At 53.3% G+C, this 24,802-nt stretch overlaps 1 protein-coding gene across 1 annotated transcript in view; it reads left to right on the top strand.

Moving 5' to 3' along the window:
- The window catches only part of C1H1orf127 (chromosome 1 C1orf127 homolog), a 38,296-nt gene extending 16,991 nt beyond the window's left edge, over positions 1–21,305 (top strand). The window contains exons 5-14 of the mRNA XM_025354509.1: positions 1,064–1,188; positions 3,269–3,412; positions 8,810–8,848; positions 9,815–9,952; positions 10,461–10,545; positions 12,366–12,562; positions 13,396–13,519; positions 17,933–18,123; positions 18,889–20,059; positions 21,038–21,305. Of these exons, the coding sequence (XP_025210294.1) occupies positions 1,064–1,188; positions 3,269–3,412; positions 8,810–8,848; positions 9,815–9,952; positions 10,461–10,545; positions 12,366–12,562; positions 13,396–13,519; positions 17,933–18,123; positions 18,889–20,052 (2,207 nt within the window). The 3' untranslated portion in view covers positions 20,053–20,059; positions 21,038–21,305. The remainder of the gene's footprint in view (positions 1–1,063; positions 1,189–3,268; positions 3,413–8,809; positions 8,849–9,814; positions 9,953–10,460; positions 10,546–12,365; positions 12,563–13,395; positions 13,520–17,932; positions 18,124–18,888; positions 20,060–21,037) is intronic.
- Positions 21,306–24,802: the final 3,497 nt, after the last annotated feature.

Here is a 24,802-nt window from a genome sequence, read left to right as displayed (position 1 = left end):
ATAAGCCAGTAAGATAGTCGGTTAGAAGACAATGAGTGTGCAGAAAAGGGTGAAGGAGGGCAAGATAGGGGAGTGTTAAGTGGGTAGTTAGGGTGGGCTTCATGGAGAAGGCGACATTTGCACCAGGACTGAAAGGAGGTAGGGGAGTCAGCCATGCGGATATCTAGGAGAAGAGAGTTCCAGGCAGAGGGCACAGCCAGTGCAAGGGCCCTGAGGCAGGAGTGGGCCTGGGATGATTGAGAAATAGCAGTGGGTCTGGTGTGGTTGGAGCAGAGGGAGGGAGGGGAAGAGAAGTGGGAAAAAGGGTCAGAGAGCTGAGGGCAAGTCACGTGAGGCTTACAAGGGTTTTGTTTTTTTACACAATGGAGTTTTTTATTTTTTGTTTTTTTTTTTTTTCTGGGACAGTGTCTCACTCCATCACCTAGGCTGGAGTGCAGTGGCACAATCTTGGCTCACTGCAGCCTCCGCCTTCTAGGTTCAAGTCATTCTCGTGCCTCAACCTCCCAAGTAGCTGGAATTACAGGTGTGCACCACCACACCTGGCTAATTTTTGTAGTTTTAGTAGAGATGGGGTTTCGCCATGTTGGCCAGGCTGGTCTCAAACTCCTGAGCTCAGGTGATCCTCCCACCTCAGCCTCCCAAAGTGCTGGGATTACAGTGTGAGCCACCACACCTGGCTGGCAATGAAGAGGTCTGAGCAGAGAAGAGACGCAATCTGCCTACGTTTTGAACAGGATCCTGCGGGATGCTGCATGGAATATTCACAACAGGGGCAAAGGAGGAAGCTGGGGGACATGGGAGGAGGCAGCAGCAGTGACACAAGCTGAGGATTCGTGTGGGGAGACGGGGTCGGATTCTGGATACACCTTGATTGAAGAACCATCGGGCTTTCCTGTTGGTATATGCCTTTTCAGACTTTTAAAAATTACTGCTATTTTTGTCCCCTCCAGGTAAGAAGCTTCCAGGCAGAGCAGTTTCTACCTGCGAGTCTGATATTTCTGACCCTGCCAGAGAAGCCACCTCCACAGGCTCAACCCACGTTTCTGTCCCTTTCTCGTTCCAGGCACCTGGAGGGCCCCTAACCACCTGGATTCTTCTCTTGCTAAATGTGGCTACTTCCTGCATCCGGCTTCAGATGGTGACTTCTTTTTTCGAGTTCAATACTCGGCCTGCTTTGTGCAGAAAGAGGTGGGTTTGGGAATTTTTTTTTTTTTTTTTTTTTTAAGGGAGATTTAAGGATCTAAGCCTGAGCTCAGATGTCAAGTAAGGAGACACTGCACCATTATTCCTCTGTAGAAACTGAGCTGAGGGAGACCAGAAATCTCTGCCTTCATGGAGTTTATGGGCATAGATATTAAAAGGCCGCCCAACTCAGATGCTGCCTCGTCCAGGCAGTCCTCCTGAGACTCCCCCCTTCTCTGTGCAGTGGACCTGCTTCTATCATTGCCAACGCTGACTCACAATGTGCCCACTCACACACCATCTCCTGCTGGACCTGGAGTCTTTGGGGTGAGGCAGTCACACCCACAGGCTTGCCTCAGGGCCTGGCACACAGTAGGTACTCAGTAAGTGCTTAATGAAGTGAATAAATGGTGCTGAGGAGTTGCAAAGGCTGACTGACAGCCCTCACTTGCACAGGCCCATTATGGGCTCACGAGACCATGTGATTCTAAAATTTACAGAAGTAAGATATTTTTGTATTTTTTTTCCTTTCTGTTTTTTGAGACGGAGCCTCGCTCTGTTGCCCAGGCTGGAGTGCAGTGAGGCAATCTCGGCTCACTGCAATTTCCACATCCCAGGTTCAAGCGATTCCCCTGCCTCAGCCTCCCAAGTAGCTGGGATTACTTGGTAAAGACGGGGTTTCACCCTGTTGGCCAGGCTGGTCTTGAGCTTCTGACCTCAAGTGATCCACCCACCTCGGCCCCCAGAGTAGCTGGGACTACAGGCATGCACTGCTATGCCCAGATAATTTTTGTACTTTTTGTAGAAGATGGGGTTTCACCATGTTGCCCAGGCTGGTCTGGAATTCCCAGGCTCAAGCCATCCTCCCACCTCGGTGTCCCAATGTGTTGAGATGATGGGAATGAGCCACCGTGCCAGCATTCTTGTTACTTAAATTTCACGCCAGGGGTCCTGCAAGGGGACGACCAGCCCCACAGATTGGCTCACAGTTTTTTTTTCTTGTCTTCTCCTCACCTCCACTTCCCCTTTCCGTTCCTTTGTGCTCCCTTCCTTGACCCAGCCCAGAGTCTTTCCCGAGTGGGTCGGTGGTCTGGAGTGGGGGAAGGAATTTTGGGAACTACCCTGCTCCTCCTCTTTCTCTTCCTCTCTGTGGTCACCCTTCTCGGACAGCCCCGTCAATACCCGCCCTTCTCAGGCCCCACCGCAAAGCTTAGACTTGGGTTCTTCTTGTGTGGCTGAATGAGGGCAGTCTGGGAGGGGTGGAGGGACCCATTGGTTTGACATCTTTGAAGTCTGCCTCGTGCTGGAATGAGCTAGACCAGCTCTCACGTCGAGTCTCAGCAACGGCCACATGCCTTTGGCTTAGTCATTTACCTTCTCTAAGCCTCAACTGCCTCATCTGTAAAATGAGAATTTTTTTGTCTTGTAAGCCCAGCCTTGGCCGGGCTTGGTGACTCACGCCTGTAATCCCAGCACTTTGGGAGGCCAAGGTGAGCGGATAACTTGAGGCCAGGAGTTCGAGACCAGCCTGGCCAACATGGTGAAACCCTGTCTCTACTAAAAATAGAAAAATTAGATGGGCCTGATGGCGTATGCCTGTAATTCCAGCTACTTGGGAGGCTGAGGCACGAGAATCGCTTGAACCCAGGAGGTGGAGGTTGCAGTGAGCAGAGATCACACCACTCCACTCCAGCCTGGGTGACTGAGACTCTGTCTCAAAAGCAAAAAACAGCCCAGCCTTATGAGACACTGATGGGCGTCAAAGGAGATAAAGTGTGTTTGTCAACTGTCAAGGGACATTGGGATGCAAGTTCTTATTCTGTCTGACTAGGTTTGACCTTCCCAAAACCCACAAATGTTCCCTGGCCTGGAGGGCTTCCTTGGTAGGGGCTGAGCTTCCAGAGCCAGACCCAGCTTCCGAGTTGCTGTCGACCCTGGTTTCATTTCCCATCCCTCTTCCACAAGCCCACCTTGTAGCAGGTTCATGGTATCCTATTTGCTGTGAACAGGGACTGACCTATAATTGCAGCCTACTAACTGTATTTTCCTCTCTCATTTGCACACATGAATTTTGCCCTACTTCCAGAAAGCAAATTACAGGCTGGAAATCAGAATATTTCAGAAAGGGGTGACAAGGTTGGAGCGGAGTGATCGATACATAATGAAGTGTCCAATGCTAAGGTCAAGACTGGGCCGGGAAAGTGTCCACTGTGGGCCCATGTTCATCCAGGTAATGGGTTCAGAGGGTCTGGGAGGTGGCAGAAGGGCCTCCCAGGCTGGGTGTCTCTCTAAAGGCCAAGGCAGGTGGCCCTGGCCCCTGCACTGCAGAATGTGGCCCAGAGAGACAGGTGGTAGCTGCAGATGCAGTACGGCATCATTCTTCCAGACATCCCTGGGTACTGGCTGGGTGCTAAGTCTCCTGGGTTTGGTTCTGAGCAAGGAGGGGTGAGATGGGAGGGGAGGGGTGAGATGGGAGGGGAGGGGGGGATTAAAGCTGTCTGATCTCGGGTTCTGGATTTCCCATGATGGCTGGCTCAGGGGGTCACTTGGGTTATCACCAAAGCTGCAAAATTGCATCTTTGTGTCCTTTCTCTCTGGATTGAAAAAATTGGCTAGTTTGAATGTTTTTTTGTTTTTTGTTTTTGTTTTTGTTTTTTGGACCTGGGTAATGTCAAAGAGTTATAGACCCCAGGTACGATCAGGTGCAATGTCTACATTTTAAGCATCAGGGAAGAAAGGTTGAGCCCCAGATCCAATTGTGAGCTCTTTCACGGCCGTGTGCGCTCCTTGAATTCAAGTTTCTCTCCAGCTCTCATCAGCGGGGCACCTCTGTAAGCTAAACAAGATTTGGATGGGAGTGGGGAGGGCTAGAAACCCAAACATCTATAGGGACCAAACCCGCCACAGAAATGAGCATGCTGGACTGAGGAGGAGGCAGTAAAGAATTTTACTCATTCCTTCATTTAGTCAGCTGTTTTTTTTTTTGTTGTTGTTGTTTTTGTTTTTTGTTTTTTTTGAGATGGAGTCTCGCTCTGTTGCCCAGGCTGGAGTGCAATGGTATGATCTTGGCTCACTGCAACCTCTGCCTCCCAGGTTCAAGCGATTCTCTTGCCTCAGCCTCCCAAGTAGCTGGAATTACAGGTGTGTGCCACTACGCCTAGCAAATTTTGTATTTTTAGTAGAGACGGAGTTTCACCATGTTGGCCAGGCTGGTCTCAAACTCCTGACCTCAAATGATCCACCCTCCCCAGCCTCCCAAAGTGCTGGGATTACAGGTGTGAGCCACTGCGCCCAGCCTGTTTTTTTAAAGAGACAGGATCTTGCTGTGTCACGCAGGCTCACTGCAGCCTTAACCTCCTGAGCTTAAGGGATCCTCCCACTTCAGCCTCCCGAGTAGCTGGGACTATAGGCGTATAACACCATGCCCAGCTAATGTTTAAATTTTTTGTAGAGATGGAGACTCACTGTGTTGCCCAGGCTGGTCTCAAACTCCTGGCTTCAAGTGATCCTCTCACCTTGGCCTCTCAAAGCCCTGGGATTATAGGCGTGGGCCACTACGCCTGGCCCAGCAAACACTTATATATAGCTTATTCTGTGCTGGGCACCGTTCTACTCACTTTGCAAATATTAACTCATCTCACCTTCACAGCGATTCTGTGTAGTTGGTTCTATACTGATCCCCATTCTGCAGGTGAGAGAACTAAGCAGAGAGAGATTAGGAGACTTGCCAGCTGGTAGCAACAGAGCTGGGCTTTGAGCCAGGCCACATGGTAGGGGCTGGGGCATGCTGGAACAGGCACAACCTGCAGTCCTGGCCCTCTACAGAGGGAGCGGAGGCTGGACTTCACTCCAGCCCCATTTTGCCAGATTTTCCAACATTTCAAGATAAACTGGAAATCTATAATTGTATGTGAAATCCTCCAGTTTAAAAAAGTTCACTTTAATTTTTTTTTTTTTTTTTGAGACGGAGTCTTGTTCTGTCACCCAGGCTGGAGTGCAGTGGCATGATCTCGGCTCACTGCAACTTTTGCCTCCTGGGTTCAAGTGATTCTCCTGCCTTAGCCTCACGAGTAGCTGGAATTACAGGCATGCATCACCATACTCGGCTAATTTTTTTTTTTTCTTTGAGACGGAGTCTCGCTCTGTCACCCAGTCTGGAGTGCTGTGGCGCAATCTCGGCTCACTGCAAGCCCCGCCTCCTGGGTTCACGCCGTTCACGCCTCAACCTCCGAAGTAGCTGGGACTACAGGCACCCGCCACCACGCCTGTCTAATTTTTTGTATTTTTGGTAGAGATGGGGTTTCACTGTGTTAGCCAGGATGGTCTCGATTTCCTGACCTTGTGATCCGCCCGCCTTGGCCTCCCAAAGTGCTGGGATTACAGGCGTAGGCCACCGCACCCAGCCTAATTTTTTATATTTTTGGTAGAGATGGGGTTTCACCATGTTGGCCAGGCTAGTCTAGAACTCCTGACCTCAAGTGATCCACCCACCTCGGCCTCCCAAAGTGCTAGGATTACAGGTGTGAGCCACTGCGCCCGGCCAAGTCAGTTTAACTTTGTATTTTTAGTAGAGATGGGGTTTCACCATGTTGTCCAGGTTGGTCTCGAACTCCTGACCTCAACCGATCCACCTGCCTTGGCCTCCCCAAATGCTAGGATTACAGGCATGAGCTGCTACGCCTGGCCCCAACAAGCATTTATTGAGCATCTATTGTATGCCCAGCCCTGTGCTGGTGCTGACGGAACAGATATGACCAAGGCGTGACTTGCCCCAGGAAGAGCTTATCGTTTTCTTCTTATCTGATCTGAACTTCAAAAATGAGTGTGCTGTGGTGGAAGGGCCCCTGCACCAGCCCAGCTCAGAAGACCTGGGCTCATCTCCGCTCAGCCTGGCTCACTGCCATGTTGGACTCCAAAGTTGCTTTGCTTCTTAACCTGAAAGAGAAGGGGCTGAGCGGGAGGGTCTTCCTCTGCCCACCTGCCTTTATTAAGGGCTAAGAGTGGCCACGCCAAAGCCGGTGTTGGTACGCCTAAGAATTGTGGGGCCCCACCCCGGGATCCCCAAGCAGGGCTGCCAGGGCACCTGTTTGACATCCCGGGGCTGGTCACTGCTCCCTCTGCACTGGGCCTGTGATTCTGGAAGCCGCCGCCAGGGGGAGGGTGTTGCCGGCATCGCCCGACACTGGGGCGAATCGCTGAGAAAAGCAGAAACGACTCCGACCCGGGCGCCCGCTTGGTCTCCATCGTCCTGCCCTTGAAGCCCAGATGCCCCAATGCCCCAGTCCCCGGCATCCTTCACTGACCGAGGTGTGGGAGCGGGTCGGGGGAGGAGGGCTCTGCATCCCTGAACAGAGTTGCACAGAGGTGGGCAGAACAGGAGCAACAGAGGCGGGTCTCTGCTGCCCCCACCTCCCCTCCAACCCCTTCCCCCATCTGAGAACCTCATCGAATTGACTGATTCATTCCTGGTGACTTCTGCAGCCGCCACTTCCGTGGCTGCACCTTGAACTTGCATTAAGTTTTAATTAAAGCCGTTTCACCGGCCTTGCCCTTGGCTAAATGCAGCTGTGGGCACAGGGCACATAGATATTTAATACTCTGCCTCTCCCCGCTGATGGCGCAGGGTGCCCAAGGGTGTACCCGAGCCGTGCCCTGCTCGCAGTGATCTGCGAGCTCGCTTAAGTGTGCCCACAGGCCCCGAGCGGGAGGCCGCGCAATAACTATTCATTGCCCTGGGTTAAGTGTGCCCAGGGGCACCTGTAAACTCAATGCAGTGATTAGCGATTACTCCCAGTGAAGGCTGCCCGAGCTCCTGCAGAATGTCCATGGGCCCTAAATATAGCCTCCTCATGGCGACTTAAAGGGCACGGTGCATTTTGGCTGTGCACTTGTCACGTTTTCCCTTCTTCCTTTTTTAAATATCTTTTCGGAGACAGAGTCTCATTCTGGCCAGAGTCGCCCAGGCTGGAGTGAGTGGGACAATCTCAGCTGACTGCAACTTCCGCCTCCTGGGTTCAAGTGAACCTCGTGCCTCAGCCTCCTGAGTAGCTGGGACTACAGGTGTCCGCCACCACTCCTGGCTAATTTCCTTCCTTCCTTCCTTCCTTCCTTCCTTCCTTCATTCCTTCCTTCCTTCCTTCCTTTCTTTTTTTTTTTGTATTTTTAGTGAAGATAGGGTTTCACCATGTTGCCCAGGCTGGTCTCGAACTCCTGAGCTCAGGTGATCCACCTGCCTCAGCCTCCCAAAGTGCTGGGATTCCAGGCATGAACCACTGTGCCTGGCCTTCCCTTCCTTTGTTTAGCAGAATTGCTTCCCCCCTTCTTACAGTCTGGCCTCTGGGGGCCTCCGCCTTCCTCCCGGTTCAGCAGGGAGGATGGGCTGGGGCACCCTGGTGCAGCTCTGGGTGGTGTCGGGGAAGTGCCGCGTCCTCTTCATTCTCCTGCCAGACCTTGCGGACGTCTTCTCCATTTCTTCCACTTTGCTCCCCAAGGGAAGACAGCATCCCCTAAAAGCAAGGCCATCACAGGGCTCACCTGAGGGGCTCCCTGTGGGCCGCCTGAGCCTGCTGCTAACATGGGCTCTCTGGGGCCAAGAAACAGCTGAGCTAGGCAACTGGGGAGGCTGCAGGGTGGTGGGGGGCCTCTTCCTGGCCCCACCCACTCCTTTCTGCTTCTGGAAGCCCGTCTGTCCCTGGGGAGAAGAGGTGGGTAGCCTTGAGTTGGGGAGCTGTCAAGATGAATCAGTCCACTCTGGCCCCAGTCTCCCCATTCTGTATTGGGTAGGAGAGGGGATCTGATGATCTGTGAGGGACCCTCTGCTGGTCTGTGACTGTTCAGTGCCACAACCTCCCTGGCCAAGTCTGACGCAAAGGCAAAGGGGCAGCTGGAGAAAGTAGAGAGACTTGAGAGAGCACCTGGGTGGGGTGGCACTGGCTGCAGAGGGGTTTTGGGGAAGGTCCCTTGCCCACGCCATCACCTTGCGCCCTGGTCTGTGAAACGGGAGAATGGTGCCACCCTACGCAATGGCCGTGAGACTCAGGCGTGGGACGAGAAACCACTGTCTCGGTTTGCCTGTCTCAGTTTTAGCACTGAAAACCCCACATCAGGGGAACCTCCCCAATCCTGGGGAACCGGGATGGTTGGACCCTCTAAGAACGGTGCCATTGGGGGGCACAGGTGTACTCTCTGGGCCTGTAGAAGCCCTCACTCTCTACTTCTGCTAGTTGGATCCAAAGAGGAAAGAAAAAGGGCGAGGAAGAAATTGGGATCTAGGGAAAAAAACAAGACAAGAGGCCTAGGAAGCAGCCCCCATGGAAGTGGGCTCTGAGCAGCGTTGGTCCCATGCACACCCGTTCTTGGCCTCACCAGCTGCGCCCAGGACCCCAGCTGCCCCCTTGGCCAGGCCCAGGGTGGCAGCTGAGGCAGTGACATTTCCCTGCGTCTGTTGACACTCGAGTCCCAGAACATAAATGATTTTCTTGTCTTAATGAGCAAACAAGCCGGCGGCACCGCTCTCTCACTGGCCTCCTGCTGGGGTAATTGCCGGCGCTGATGGGCACCGGCAGGGATGTTTGCTCACCTTTGCTCACCACTTGCAGGAGACATTGCTTCCTCTTTGTCTCTGCAGGTCTCCCGGCCCCTGCCCCTGCGCAGCGACGATAGACAGGTAAGTGGGCCCCGCTGGAGTAGCAGGAACGACTCTCTGGAAGTTTCTGCCAGGCCTGGTGGGTGCTCGGGATGCTCGGACGCAGCTTCTGAGTTTGCTTGTCCTCCGGAGAGTGTAGTGGACGGTACGGACTCTTCAGGGACCAGGTCTTGCCAGCCGAAGTTTGAAGCTCCCGCTGGTGCCCTCCAGGCAGAGGCCTGAGGCCTGAGGCCATCTGAGAAGAACCTGGAAGAGGGGACCCCAGCTTTGGGTGGGAGGCTGGGTTGGAAGACTCTAAGGTCCTTCCCGTGCTAAGATTCTCTCTGCCAAGTCTCCAGTGACAGGGAGCTTGTTCCTTTGTAAGGAGCTTGTTCCACATTGCACAGGTGCTTCCCGAATTTTCCTTCTGCTGGTCCTTGGAGTGTTTCCCGAAGCCTCCGGGAAGGAGCCAGTCCCTCTTCTCCATTTCACATCCCTTTGAGTATTTGGGATCAGTGAGCTTGACCTCCCCAAGTCTTCCTGACGTCCCCCTGCCAGTCTTCCTGAGATGGGAGCTGGGGACCCTTCCCTACCCCTCTCCCCGCATCTGGCCCTCACCTTTATTCAAGGCCTTCATTCCCATGTCCCACTAAAGGGTGGCAAACAGAGCCAAGGACAGGACTCCAGTTGTGCCCAGCCAGGGCGGCACAGGGGCTGACCGGTTGGCATTGCTGTTAGGGGTCACTGTGTGTGCGTTCTTTCAGCCGCGTTGTACACCTACTGTGTGCCAAGCACCCCTGCAAGGGACCTCCTCCCCTAAAGTATGAGCGTGCTAGTGTCTGGTTGACTCTCCTCCCCGAGTGGCCTGCCGTCCTGCCTCCTGGCCTAGCCATCCTCCCCGTGACCCTGTTACTTTCCTAGGTAACCCCTCAAGTGTCCCTTCTCCATGACTCCTAGTGACCGCGCCTCCCTGGCCACATGGTTTGTGAACGTGTCCTGTTTCTCCAGACTCCATGGCTGCTGTCCCTTCGAGGGGAGCTGGTGGCTTCTCTTGAAGATGCCAGCCTGATGGGACTGTATGTGGACATCAATGCCACCACTGTCACCGTCCAAAGCCCGAGACAAGGCCTTCTTCAGAGGTGGGAGGTCAGTGGTGGGCGGCAGGCCCTGCCAGGCGGTGCGGGGCCTCTGGGGCATAGCACCCAGAAGAGCAGGTTGCCACCCCTCCAGTGACAAGTCAAATGTCCACCTGCGAGACTGGACAGATTTAGGCAGGCGCCTTCGAAAATTGGTCCCCATTAGCGTGAAGTGCTCCGCTCTGCAGATGAGGGGCTCCTGCAATCATGCATTCAGCTCATCCTGATCATGGTGGCAGGAGCGTAATTACCATCTCTTTAAATAGCCCAAAGTTGCCGTGTAAGAGAAGACGGCTCACATGACATTTGCTCTGAGCTCGCTTCCTGCTAAAAATATCTCAGCTAAATAATATTTCCTGGTTGCATCGGCGCAATAGTCCCTGACCTGGGCTTTGTAACACTTGGGGCTTTAGTTCAGAGATTAGTTCGAAGGTGGGAGAGGGGGCCCCTGTGGTGGGAGTTTGCATCTGGAAGGAGCAGTTTTGGAGACCTCAGGGGGGACCTTCCTCCCTCCCCAGGTGCTGAACACCTCTGCTGAGCTCCTGCCACTATGGCTGGTGAGCGGTCACCATGCCTATTCTTTAGAAGCTGCTTGCCCACCGGGTAAGACCCAGGAGTGCCCCTAATGTCCACCTTTCCGACTTCATCACATTCTCGTCTCTGTTTTTTCCCTCCTCTGGGCACCTTAATCCCCTCTGTCTCATCCCACTTCTCCTCTCCTCAGTCCCAACCTTGGCTATGCATTTCTGAAATGCTTGGGACAAAGAGAAGTTTGCTTTTGCTGGAAGATGTGTGGAGTAGAAGTGGGATGTGGGGTGAATGAAAAGTAAAATCATCTACTACAGACCTGCAAACTTGGGGTCTGCAGACTCTTGGGAGCACCCAAGCTGGCCCCAGGGGCTCTGAGAACAGAGACGGGAGAGAGCGTGCAGCCTGGTCAGACCCTCCAGGGCTCCATGATCTGAGGGCAGTGGGGACCCCTGATCTAGGCCATGTATGTGGTAACTGTTTTGTTCAGCCTGGAGTGACACTGCTGCCCTGGGTCTTATGTCATATAAAGAGGTCTGGAATCTGGAAGACCACTTCCTACCTCCGGGGAATTTAAATTCAAAGAACTCGGTGTGCAACGTTAGGTGGATCAAAGGCTTCATCCTGTGTGGGTAGAGTAGAGGTGGCTTAGACTTTCCATTTGTTTTTTTTTTTTTTTTTGAGACGGAGTCTCGCTCTGTCGCCCAGGCTGGAGTGCAGTGGCGGGATCTCGGCTCACTGCAAGCTCCGCCTCCCGGGTTCACGCCATTCTCCTGCCTCAGCCTCCAGAGTAGCTGGGACTACAGGCGCCCGCCACCTCGCCCGGCTAGTTTTTTGTATTTTTTAGTAGAGACGGGGTTTCACCGGGTTAGCCAGGATGGTCTCGATCTCCTGACCTTGTGATCCGCCCGTCTCGGCCTCCCAAAGTGCTGGGATTACAGGCTTGAGCCACCGCGCCCGGCCGACTTTCCATTTGTATAGAATTTTATCATGGACTGAGTTTCAGGATCAGGGCTCTGGGGATTTTCAGGCATTGGCGGTGACCGTGATGAGCCCCCGAACATCTCTTTCCGTGTTCACAATGTTTCCAGTCCCTTTATGTAAAGGTAGATGCTTCCATTAGCAGCTGCAGAGCTAGTTTAAAATGTCCCGCCGAGAGCCTGACACAGTGAAATTCTTGCTAAAGTGTAAACAACTGATAGGAGCTGTATGTCTTTCTTTTTTTGGGGGGGCGGAGTTTTGCTCTTGTTGCCCAGGCGGGAGTGCAGTGGCATGATCTCGGCTCATTGCAACCTCTACCTCCAGGGTTCAAGCGATTCTCCTGCCTCAGCCTCCCAAGTAGCTGGGATTATAGGCTTCCACCAGCACGCCCGGCTCATTTTTTGTGTTTTTAGTAGAGATGGGGTTTCACCACGTAGGCCAGGCTGGTCTTGAAATCCTGACCTCAGGTAATCCACCCACCTTGGCCTCCCAAAGTGCTGGGATTACAGGTGTGAACCACCGTGCCCGGCCTAGGAGCTGTATTACTTAAGAGCTGCTTTGGAAATGGAAGGGGCACTGGGCTAGGTCACCGAAGCCGAAGACGGTCTCAGTAGAGCCATTTCTGCAGCTTCCCTGATGGCATCTGCTTCCATCAGGATGCAGACGGGCCTTTCCAGAGTGGCGAGGTCCGTCAGGTGTTTGGGGATGGTCTTTTTTCCTTCTCTTCTTCATCCGTGCAGCTAAGTTTCAGCCCAGGCAGTGATACCGGGACACCAAGTAACTTGCTGTCACTGACTGGGGAAGTGTGCTGTGCTGGCCACAGGTGTGGCCCCGGGCAAAGGCCCACCACCACTTCATTTGTCCACGAGCCTGCAAAGTGTCTTTTTCTGTGTCCTGTGTCCTTCCCATTCCAGTGTCATTCCAGCCAGAGTCGGAGGTCTTAGTTCACATCCCCAAGCAGAGACTGGGTCTAGTCAAAAGAGGTTCCTACATTGAGGAAACCCTGAGCCTCAGATTCCTCCGAGTCCAACAGTCCAACATCTTTATGGTGACTGAGAACAAGGACTTTGTGGTGGTCAGCATCCCAGCGGCTGGGGTGCTCCAGGTCCAGGTGAATATCCGGTGGCATCTCTGTCTTGCCCCTTCTCTTCCTGAGGCCCTTCTCCTTCGGTCACCAATGCCATGTGTGGTCAGAAACGTGAAGGGTAGGCTGGTCACAGTGGCTCATGCCTGTAATCCCAGCACTTTGGGAAGCCGAGGCGGGAGGGTCACTTGAGTCCAGGAGTTCAAAACTGGCCTGGGAAACGTAGTGATACCCCGTTGCTACAAAAAAATTTTAAAATGAGGTAGGAGCATTGCTTGAGCTTAGTGGGTTGAGGCTGCAATGAGCTGTGATTGTGCCATTGCACTCCTGCCTAGGCAATGGGAGTGAGACCCTGTCTCAAAAAATAAAAGTAAAAAAGAAAGAAAGAAACATGGAGGGTAGATCTGTGGCGCTGGCTGAAAGTGGACTTCACCATGTATGCCCCTCAGGCCCATACTCTAACCAAGGTAGCCCCATCAGGGGACAACCATAGGGCATGGGATGCCTCCTGCCACGTGCAACTAATTTCTTTCTTTCTCTCTCTCTCTTTCGATGGAGCCTTGCTCTGTCACCCAGGCTGGAGTGCAGTGGTGCGATCTTGGCTCACTGTAACCTCCTCCTCCTGGATTCAAGTGATTCTCCTGCTTCAGCCTCCCGAGTAACTGGGGCTACAGGCACCCACCACAATGCCCAGCTAATTTTTTGTATTTTTAGTAGAGACGGGGTTTCACTGTGTTAGCCAGATGGTCTCAATCTCCTGACCTCGTGATCTGCCTGCCTCAGCCTCCCAAAGTGCTAGGATTACAGGCATGAGCCACTGTGCCCAGCCAACATAAAACTAATTTCTTGTGGCCTCACAGCGATGCCAAGAAGTCGGAGGAACCCCGGGAACACAAGCTTTCTATAGGGTAGACCTGAGCCTGCAATTTGCTGAGATGGCTGCCCCAGTCCTCTGGACGGTGGAGAGCTTCTTCCAGTGTGTGGGTGAGTGTGGCACCATGAGGGTATGACTGCTGGTAACAGGTATACACTGCACAAACCCTCTTTCCTTGGCCCTGGGGTTCTTTCTTCTGTGACAACGTTTCACTCCCTGGACCGCACAGGTCCCACACCGACAAGGTAAGTGAGGCGTCAGACATACTGGCTGGAACTGGCAGGAGAACAACAGTGTCATGGGAACTGAGTGGTCATGTGGTTCCTGGCCCTGGAGTCTGCCAGGGAGGGGACAGCGGAGGCAGATGGGGGTGCATCCCTTTCCTAACTCACTGCACAACCTCAGTGAGTTACTTAACCATGTTGAGCCTCAGTTTTCCCATCTGGAAAATAGGCATACCAGTACCTGTTTTGAGGATTGAAACAGCAAGAGGAGCTATTTCCATTTATCCACTCTCTCTGCATGGGCTCCAGTTCCTCGGGTCACTTGGTAGACAGATCAGTGTCCTTGGCAAAGAGCACGACACAATGCAACTTGTTTCTCAGCTCAAGGGGAACCTTCTTTTAAACGTGGTGTATGTCTTCATGCCAGGATGCTGGGATGGGGTTTTTGGAGAAAGCTCTGCTAACGGACAACCTGGTATTCACACATGCAAAACCACCAGGAGCAAAACCCATTGAAATACAGCACAAGGAAATGCACATAATTCACAAATGATGTCGATCACTTTCATCTTTTACTTCCTAACTGTCCTCAATCAAAGACAGACGCGAAGGAGATTTAACTCAGATGTTAATAGTGCAAGTTTGCCCTGTCACGAGGATATGATGTTTTGGTGCTGCACAAAAATGTAATTATGTTCAGAACTATATTTAAAGATTAAAAGGGGGACTGCCTACCACAGCTAGCCCCAAATTCAGAATTAGAAACAAAGAAAAAGGCGGGATGGGGGGTGAGTTCTGACGGTCTGCTAAAAATGGAAATGTTTCTTGAAAATTTTTACACATTTCGCCTGTTTTTATTTTAACAGTTTGTTGCAGTGATGACATTAATCTTGGAAAGGGAGGGCTAGAACTTTATCCAACAGATATTCACTAGGCAGTCACGGTGTATGCGGCCCCATGCAAGGCTTAGGTGGGAACAGAGGCTGCTGGTTCTTGAAAATTTTTACACATTTCAGCTGTTTTTATTTTAACGGTTTGCTGCAGTGATGACATTAATCTTGGAAAGGGAAGGCTAGAACTTTATGCAACGGATATTCACTAAGCAGTTGCGGTGTATGCGGCCCCATGTAAGGCTTAGGTGGGAACAGAGGCTGCTGTATTCGGTTCTTGCTCTCAGGCAGCGTTCAGTCTGGAAGGGGAGATAAGAAATGCCCAGAGAAAGGCCGGACGCAATGGCTCACGCCTGTAATCCCAGCACATTGGGAGGCAAAGGTGGGAGGATCACTTGAGGCCAGGAGTTTGAGACCAGCCTGGCCAACATGGCAAAACCCTGTCTCTCCTAAAAATACAAAAATTAGCTGGGCATGGTGGTGCACATCTGTAATCTCAGCTACTTGGGAGGCTGAGGCAGGAGAATCGCTTGCACCTGGGAGGTGGAGGCTGCAGTGAGCTGAGATTGTGCCACTGCATTCCAGCCTGGGCAACAGAGCAAGACTCGTCTCAAAACAGAAACAAAAACAAACAAAAAAAAGCAACAAAAAAGAAATGCCCAGAGAATTATGAGGGCAGGTGGACTCAGGAGAGACATCAGAGAGTAAATGATCTTTATCCTGGGTTTTGATGAGAGGTCAGGTCCTTGATAGGAAGATACGGAATACAGCATAAAAATAGATCAGCAACAGTAATAGAAACATTTTAGGAAGAGTTTTTTTGGCCTCTCTGGAAAGATTTACACGGGGAAAGAATGTTCTCTTCCTCATTTTGTTAATTTAACATCAGCAACCAGAATGAATGTCTCCCCTCCCTGGTTCCCAGCACACCTCCCCTGCACCTCCCCTGCAGCTTCCCTGCAGCTTCGAGGTCTTTCTATTCTTATCATAGTTATTGGTGCACGCTCCTGTCTCTCCCTCTAGTATGAATTCCTTAGATCAGGGGCTGTGCCCTGTTCGGCTTCTTATTCTTGACGGGCCTTATCTTGCCGCCTTGCCCTTGGTAAGCACTTCATAAATGCTTGTTGGCTTGAATTTTCACCAGGAATTTAAAAAAATGTTTTACACAGATAACATTTTTCTTTTGTAAATATGTGACTAATGTGTCACATATTTACAAAATATATGCTGGACTGTTAATATATGCTGGAATTGCCTAAACTCCCCGTGGTTAGAGATTTTTAAAAAATCTTCCTTTTCCCTGACCCCAAAAGTAATTAGAACCTATAGGACAAATCCTAATTATTTAAGTGGTCTGGAGAAATCTAGGAGATGGTTTAGATATAGCTGTTTTCATATGTGTGTGCGTGCACATATATATATATATATATATGCGTGTATATATATGCGTGCGTGTGTGTGTGTGTGTGTATATATATATATATTTTATAAGAGACAGGGTCTTGTTCTATTGCCTAGGCTGGAGTACAATAGTGCAATCAAAGCTCATTATAACACTGAGCTCCTGGGTTCAAGGGATCCTCCTGTCTCAGCCTCCTGAGTAGCTGGGATTATAGATACAAGACACCATACCAAGCTAGTTTTTAAATTTTTTTTTTTTTCCCGAGACGGAGTCTCTTGTTGCCCAGGCTGCAGTGCAATGACACAATCTTGGCTCACTGCAACCTCCGCCTCCCAGGTTCAAGTGATTCTCCTGCTTCAGCTTCCGGAGTAGCTGGGATTACAAGTGCCTGCCACCACGCCTGGCTAATCTTTGTATTTTTAGTAGAGACGAGATTTCACCATATTGATCAGGCTGGTCTTGAACTCCTGACCTCAGGTGATCCGGCTGCCTTGGCCTGCCAAACTGCTGGGGTTACAGGCATGAGCCACTGTGCCTGGCCTTAAATATTTTTATAGAGATGGGATCATGCGTGTTGCCCAGGCAGTTCTTAAACTCCTGGACTCAAATGATCCTCCTGCCTTGGCCTCCCAAAGTGCTGGGATTACAGGTGTGAACCACTGTGCCCGGCCTATTTTTACATTTTGAAGTTGGGTTCACGGATGGAAATGCCTCTAGGGGTGGGGAAGGGAATGTCAGCGGTGGGAGAGTGGGGAGGATAAGAACACCCAGGGCCTGGGCGTGGGAGGATAAGGCAGCAAAGCTCAGTGTGGGAGGTGACAGGGAGTGGTGGAGACTCCTGGGAACCTGCAGCCACCAGGTCCCTCTAAGCAGAGCAGCCTTGCTTGGCTGGAGCTGACCCTATCTTGCAGGGAAGCAGGTCCGTGTAGCCAAATCTGGTTTTCCACGAGAACCTGGTTATATAAGAACTCCTGCTTTTAAAATGTTGTTGGTTAATTTAAAAAACAGTTCAAACACCCTGCAGGCTGAGTCAAACATGTCCAAGAGCTGTATTTAACCCCTGGGCCAGAATTTGCGAGCGCGAACCCAGTAGTTCTCAACTGCAGGCGATTTTTGCCTCTCAGGAGACACTTAGCAACATCTGGAGACATTTTTGTTTGTCGTGACTCGGGGGATCCTACCGGCATCTGGTGGGTGGAGGCCAGGGGGCCTGCTAAACACCCTGCACTGTACCTCCTCTCCCGCACTTGACAAAGCGTGATCGGCCTGGAATGCCTACGCTGCCTGGGCTGAGTCTAACCTGAAAGGTGATCGGGCAGGGAGCACTCTCCCATTCTCTGTGGTTTCTGAGGCTGGGCCAATGTATTTGACCTCGAAATAGGAAATGGCTCAAAGATGAAACCAGCTGGTGGCACTGAAGCTACGATAGGGAGTCAGGACCAGGTACCCCTTGCAGAAATCTGAATTTCTGTGATTTAAGTTAAAAAAATGGGCCGGGCGTGGTGGCTTACTCCTGTAATCCCAGCACTTTAACAAGCCAAGGCGGGCAAATCATTTGAGGTCAGGAGTTTGAAACCAGCCTGGCTAACATGGTGAAACCCCATCTCTACTAAAAATACAAAAAAAAATTAGTTGGACGTGGTGGTGCACACCTGTAATCCCAGCTACTCGGGAGGCTGAGGCAAGAGAATCACTTGAACCCAGGAGGTGGAGGTTGTAGTGAACTGAGACTGCACCACTGCACTCCAGCCTGGGCCACAGAGTGAGACTCCAAATCAAAAAAAAAAAAAAGGTATCTTGATGTCCACATAGTCTCAAAAAGGACTCCAGGTGGGAGGACTGTGAAATTCAGCAAATGGACATTTCCCAACCCAGGGCTTGCATCTGACCTCCCCAAGCTTCCGTTCCCCACCTGTGGAAAAGGGTCCCTCACGGTCCCTTCAGCAGGGCGTGGGGAGGATTTTGCTTCCTTAGGAGGAAGGCTGACCTCTGTCTTCCCTCTGGAAGGTTCAGGAACAGAGTCGCCTGCCTCAACTGCTACACTAAGGGCCACTCCCTCCCTGCCATCCCCAGGACCAGAGACCCCTCCAGCAAGAGTGCCATCTGCCGCTTCCTCCCAGGTGTGGGCTGCAGGACCAGCTGCCCAGGAATGGCTTTCTTGGGACCTCCCTCACCAACCTTCTGATGCGCTGGCCAAGGCAAGTCTATGGCTACATCTTCTGCCCACGGTTTCCTCCAAAAAGTCTGGTCCCCATGAGGTATCGGTAGACCCAGCTGGGCCTGAGGCCCTTCTCTCTCACCACCATTCTTCCAAAGAGAACCCCACTGTGATCCCCAACCGTGTCACCTCCTCAAATTCAGAATATTTCCCAGAGAAAGCTGGGCCCCCAAGAGCTCCCACCTAAGGGCAGCCCCCTTCGTCTGTCAGCCTGGATCACAGCAACCTCCCAGTGCCCTGAGACACAGCCGAAGGAGGCAGCGGGGGTGTCAGCAGCTATGCACACAAATGGAGGGAGGGAAACTGAGGCACACCAGAGGACTGGAGACCCAGAGGTCACAGCTTCCTCCAGCTCTTCTTTTTTTTGAGATGGAGTCTCGCTCTGTCATCCAGGCTGGAGTGCAGTGGCATGATCTTGGCTTACTGCAGCCTTCACCTCCCAGATTCAGGCGATCCTCCTGCCTCAGCTTCCTGAGTAGCTGGGATTACAGGCGCGCGCCACCACGCCTGGCTAATTTTGTATTTTTAGTAGAGATGGGGTTTTACCATATTGGCCAGGCCGGTCTGGAACTCCTGGCCTCAAGTGATCCACCTGCGTTGGCCTTCTATTGTGTTGGGACTATAGACGTGAGCCACCGCACCCGGTTCCTCGAACCCATCTTTGGGCTGAGATTCTCAGGGCAGCCGGAGCCCATGTGTTCTTGTTTCTGATGCTTTTTCTCTCTCCACTTCTCTCTTGATGAAGAAGGGGCTTGGACCGTTGCTGCAAACAGCCAAACTGGCGAGGAGAGGCCAGACATCTGCCTCCATTTTCCCTAGAGTGATGCAAGCTCAGCAAGGTCTCCAGGCTCCCCCAGGGGAAGTGGGGTTCCCTGGACACCCCACGCCTCCAGTCACGCTCCCCTCGGAGCCTGTAGAGGGTGTCCAGGCTAGTCCCTGGCGGCCACGTCCAGTCTTGCCAGTGCACCCGACTCTGACCCTGCCTGTGTCCTCAGACGCCTCCTCTCCTCCACCGCCAGCCCTGAGGCCTGAACAGTCTGAATCGCTCCTGGTCTCGGGACCATCTGTCACCCTGACTGAAGGTCTAGGAACTGTGAGGCCTGAGCAGGACCCCGCCCAGTCTCCAGGAAGTCCCCTCCTGCTGAGAGGGCTGTCAAGGGGGCATATGGCTGCACCCGAGCCCGTCTCGGGGGAGCCTGGCCAAGCCAGCGAGGAGCTCCAGCCACTGACAAGGCCCTGGCGGGCCAGGCTGGCGGCAGAGGCACTGGTTTCTCACCATTCTCCCCGAGAGTCCCAGGAAACATCCTCTGGAATAGAGGTGGAGAGGCCGAGCCAGACTGGGCCTGGTTTCCCCAGGGAGGGGGCCAGGGGACTCGTGGACTTTTCATCCTCAGAGCCAAGCGAGGACATGGAGGGGCCGGGACTCTCCACCCCAAGCGTGAGGCAGCCAGACCCCAGTGCCTGTGCCGGGGCCTCAGGACCCGAACTCACCAGGACGCCCAGGGTGAGGCCGGCAGCGCCCTTGGCGGTTCTTCCTGTGGAACCTCTGCCAGCAGAACTCATTCGCCCGGCAGCTCTTCTGACACCCAAAACCTCATCTGTAGGAGGGGCAGACCAGGCCCTATACCTGGAGTGTACCCCTGGCTCTGTGGGCCAGGAGGAATCAGGGGCTGCACATGCATCCAGTCCTCTGTCCACGCAAACCCTGAGCCCGTGGGCTCCCACAGGAGGGTCGCTACCCAGCCTGGTGGAGATTGAACACCCCTTCCCGGCTGGCCGGGGGGCCTCACCCCAGCAGGAGCTGACAGGGCCCACCTTGGCCCCCAGTGCTGAAAGCCACCGGCCTCCTGAGCTTCAGGACAGTGTGGAGGGGCTTCCTGAGAGGCCCCACGCTGAGTCTCCATGGTGACTCCACGGTGAGTCCTGGGTGCACCCTGGGGAGGTGGAGTGCAAAGGGCGGGAGGTAGCGATGGGTCAGCCTGGAGGTGGGGGCTGGGGTTTGTCTCTCCAGGGAAGCCCCAGTGCTCTTCCGGCCCAGATCATCGCTGTGCTCAGCCACAGCTGGGCATCTAGGCCAGGGAGTCCAGGGGCACTGGGTCACTGAGAGTCACCAGGGCCATCCAAGCCAGCAAGGTACCAGCTGCTGCCATGGAACCCAGAGGGAGTGGTGAAGTGGCAGGCCATCTGCCTGCGTGGACCTCCCCGAGGGAAGAGGCGCTGAGTGCAGGGCAGTGTCCCCCCATCTCTCCCTGGCCCTGCCAGCTGCATTTCTGGGCTTGCTCTGCTGTCAGAGGTGGGGAAGCATCAGGGTAAGGCGCAGGCTCTGCAGCCAGGCCTGCCAGGAGCTAGGGTTCAAGTCCCAGGTCCTCTGTTCTTTGGCTGGGTGACCTTGGCAAGGCACCCACCTCTCTGAGCCTCAGTTTCCTGATGGGTCAAATGGGGATGATAACAATTCCTTCCGATGCGGCCATTGAGGGTTGGGTGGGAAAGGAACACAGAGCATTTGACGTGGAGCCGGACGACACCCAGTGCGTTCAGAACTCAAGAGCCGTTCTTGCGGCAATCTTACACCATCACCATCCACCTCACGGAGCATGACACCCAGCACGCCCAGAGCTCGAGAGCCGTTCTTATGGTGATCATTTCACCACCTACCTCCCAGCGCAGGCAGAGGGGATGCTTGCAGGCCCAGGAAAGCATGACGGGCCTGAGCCATGGTTCAGACATCTCTGGGGGTGGCTGGTGATGGTGATACGAACCCTTGGTGTTTACCCCCTCCCCAGGCCTTGGGGTGCCATGACCCCAGGTCTCTAAAGGACTCCAGGGAAGGATAATGGGATGTCACTGCTTTGTTTTCATTACTCATCACTCTTTTCCTCTGGATTCCAGGGCAGCAGCTGGTACCCTTCTGGCTAGGATGGTCCCGGTGACCCTCAGTGACCCAGTTGCCCCCAGGCTCCCTGGCTTCGATGCCCATCTGTGGCTGGGGACAGTGTTCTGGCCGGAAGAGCACTCACTCAGTGCTTCCCTGGGAGGGTGGCCCCCCAGACGCCCACCTCCAGGCCGACCCATCACTGGAAGTGGGATTTGAAATGCAGCCAAGAAGAGGAGACCGTCGGCAACGCCCGCCCGGAACAAGAAATAAATAAATAAGTAATCAGGGTTGTCTTGGCTGATAAACGGTCCCCACCTCGAAGAAGACTTCTCCCCCCTCTGCGCACCCTCCTCCTCCCTCTCCGGGCAGATCCGTCCCAGGCAAAAGCTTAATAGCCCCATTTAAGGCTTTTCCTTTTCACCACGAGATTGAGCTGCTCCTGCCATTACGAGGTTTTCAGCTTCTCTCTGAAATCAAATTACTGACTCCATTTAATTTTTTAAAAGCTCAGATGATTTCCCTTCTCGAATCGGAGCCGTGACTTCAAGGCCAGCCCCCACCAGCCCTACCAGGCGATTCCCCTGCGGGCAGCCGCTGCCCTGGGATGGCGGCCCCCATGCCTGGGGAAGCCTGACACCTAGAGGGAAAGCCAGTGGGAGGAGGCCTGAGTCTCTGGCCACCACCATGGACACTGGGCTGGGTGGCCTGAGCTGGAGGAGGCCCACAGGAGCCCATGGCTGGAGGCCGATGATCTCCAAAGGCTGGTGGGGTCAGTGGTTAGAGCCCAGCACCAATGCCATAGGCTCATGCGGGAGGGCCCTAGCCTCCCAGTCGCCTTCTCACAGTGTGTGTCTGGGACTCTACCACTCAACAAAGGTTTATGGAGCGCCTCCTCGGTGGTGCCAGGCACTGTTCCGGCCCCAGGGAGGCTCCAGTGAATTGAACGAAATCCCCGGTGTGGGAAGGAAAGTTCTAGAGTGCGCGTGAGAGGGGGATTGGACAACAATAATAGACACAAAACAATTTCAGACAATGCTTCCTGCTCTGAAGAGGAGCAAACAGGCAACTCGGGTTTCCAGCTGCTTTGGGTGGGAAGGTCGGGCGACCCCTCTGAGGAGGTAAGGAGGCAACCGCAGAAAGAGCTGGGGGTGGCGTCCAGGCAGAGGGACAGAAGAGCAAGGGCCCTGAGGCCGGCTGGAAGGACGGAGAGAAGGCCATGGAAGCTGGTGGTGTGAGCAGGAGAGTGCAGGGGGGATGGGCCTCCAGGGTTTGCAGACGCCGTCAGGAGCCCGGATTTTATTTTGGCCTTCATGGGCTGTCCAACAGGGGCCTTTGGTCCAACAGGGGCCTTTGAGCAAAGCAGTAGCCTTGAGTAGATGCTTGAGAAGGCTGACTGGAGAGTGGGCGTCAGAGGGGCAGAGCAGCAGCCCCACTGAAAGGAAAGGTGACACAAAGGGTCTCCTCTTTGAGGGCTTGTGCCACTCCCACACCTGCGTCCAGATGACGCAGGGGAAGTGGCTGCCTGGTGACATTGGAGACATGTTGCATCTTATTGTTATTATTATTAATTTACTTATTTTCGAGACAGAGTCTCTCCCTGTCGCCCAGGCTGGAGTGCAGTACCTTGATCTCAGCTCACTGCAACCTCTGCCTCCCAGGTTCAATTGATTCTCCCGCCTCCTGCCTAGCTGGGACTACAGGCTCACACCACCACGCCTGGCTAATTCTTGTATTTTCAGTACAGATGGGGCTTCACTATGTTGGCCAGGCTGGTCTCAAACTCCTGACCTTGTGATCCGCCCACCTCGCATCTTTTATCTCAACACTGGCCGTGGTGTGTTTCCCAGGAAACAGTCTCTGTCTCTCTTTGCCGCCTCCCCTCCACCTCCATCCACCTCCATCCACCCCGGCCCCTTCTCTATCCCTGTAGAGCCCCCCAGCTTTGGGACAGGGTAGAGCAGGGGCACCCATGTGTGAGAAAGTCCTATAAACCAGGGCTAACCCTTTACCAAGTCCTCCTGTGTTTAACAACCACCTTGTGCCCTTGGAGACAAGACAGAGGGAAGGGAGTTAATGAAATCACCAGCCTTTACCTGGCATAAATGGCTCTTCACCCCCCAGGCGGGCGGCGATTTGCAAGGCTGAGAGGGTCTGGGCATTAACTGTTCTGGGCACTCTTCCCAGCTCAGCGCTCCGTGCAGCTGCAACAAACCACTTTACTTCTCTTCCTTCCCCCAGCTTCGCTCTGCACCCGCTCAAAAGCGGGCAGTCGTGCTTAATTAGAAAGTGCTTGGGGTTCTCGGGAAGGTTCCCATTCTCCCTCCAGATGGGACAACCCCGTTTCCGTGACCAGGGCAGACCTGGCTGGCACCCATGCCTGATCCTGGGACACGCACGGGTGTTGCCTCTGCCGGTTTTCCCGTTGAGACCTCCCAGGTCTTGCAGTCATTTGTTTATGGCTGACACGTCTGTGATCAGTGAAATTCTGGCAGGGAGCAGCTCTTTCCCTCGGGGTCAGCAGCTGCCGGGAGATCTTTGACAGCCTGGGCTGTTCCAGGTGCTTAGACATCACTCGGTGCTTCCCCGCCCTTAGCGGCTTGGATTCTCATCTTTTATCCAACCCCCACGACTCTGCATGAAGTCCAAAGTCTATGCTGCATTTATTGTCTTTTTCTCCTGCTACACGGAGCAGCTGGAGCTGGTCCAATTTCTCTTTTGGGCTTTCCTTCTTGAGCACAAAGCCTTTCACGCCCTTTAGCATCCAGGCTCATTGTTTTTCCCTGGTTGAAGGTCCTGAATTCCTAGTTTTTTTGTTTGTTTTTTAGAAGGAGTCTCACTCTGCTGCCCAGGCTGGAGTGCCATGGCGCAGTCTCGGCTCACTGCAATCCACTTCTTGGATTCAAGCGATTCTCCTGCCGCATCCTCCTGAGTAGGTGGGACTACAGGCGCACATCACCACACCTGGCTAACTTTTGTATTGTTAATGCAGATGGGTTTTCGCCATGTTGGCCAGGCTGGTCTTGAACTCCTGACCTCAGGTGATCCGCCCACCTCAGCCTCCTAAGATGTTGGGATTCCAGGCATGAGCCACCTCGCCTGGCCGCCAAATGTTCAATGCTTCCCTCAGCAGACTTTACATCACAACATACTCTTGAGTATTTCTTTTTGTTTTTGTTTTTGAGGTAAGATCCTGCTCTGTTGCCCAGGCTGGAGTGCAGTGGTGCAATCATAGCTCACTGCAGTCTCGACCTTCTGGGCTCATGTGATTTTCCCACCTCAGCCTCCCTAGTAGCTGGGAGCACAGGCATGCTCCACCACACCTGGCTAGCTTTAAAAAATTTTTTTTGGTAGACACGAGGTCTTGCTCTGCTGCCCAAGCTGGTCTCCAGCTCCTGGGCTCCTCCCACCTCAGCCTCCTAATGCGCTAGAAGGCGTGAACTACTGTGTCCAGCCCTTCGGTTGGGTGTTTGAACATTACTTAAGCTGGAACTGTAGTTTCTATTTAGTAATCCTCCCAATTACTGTGTGACCAGAGAGGCAGTGTGGTTGGGAAGTGTCTTCTGGAGGTCTGAAAACCAGATCTGTTCCCCCAAGTCATGTGGCCTTGAGCTAGTCAGTTCACCTTCTGAGCCTCAGTTTTGCTGTTGGGCTGTTTGGAAACCAGAGTGAATGGCCCAGCAACCTCTGATCCAGGAGGACACCTGGGCCATCCCATGCAGATAGGACGTTCAGAGTCTCTCATGCAGCCAGGGGAGAACCTCTTTCTTCTGAGGGTCCATTATCT

The sequence above is a fragment of the Theropithecus gelada genome, chromosome 1, assembly GCF_003255815.1.
Source record: "Theropithecus gelada isolate Dixy chromosome 1, Tgel_1.0, whole genome shotgun sequence".
NCBI lineage: Eukaryota > Metazoa > Chordata > Mammalia > Primates > Cercopithecidae > Theropithecus > Theropithecus gelada.
This window is presented reverse-complemented; position numbering and strand designations above follow the sequence as displayed.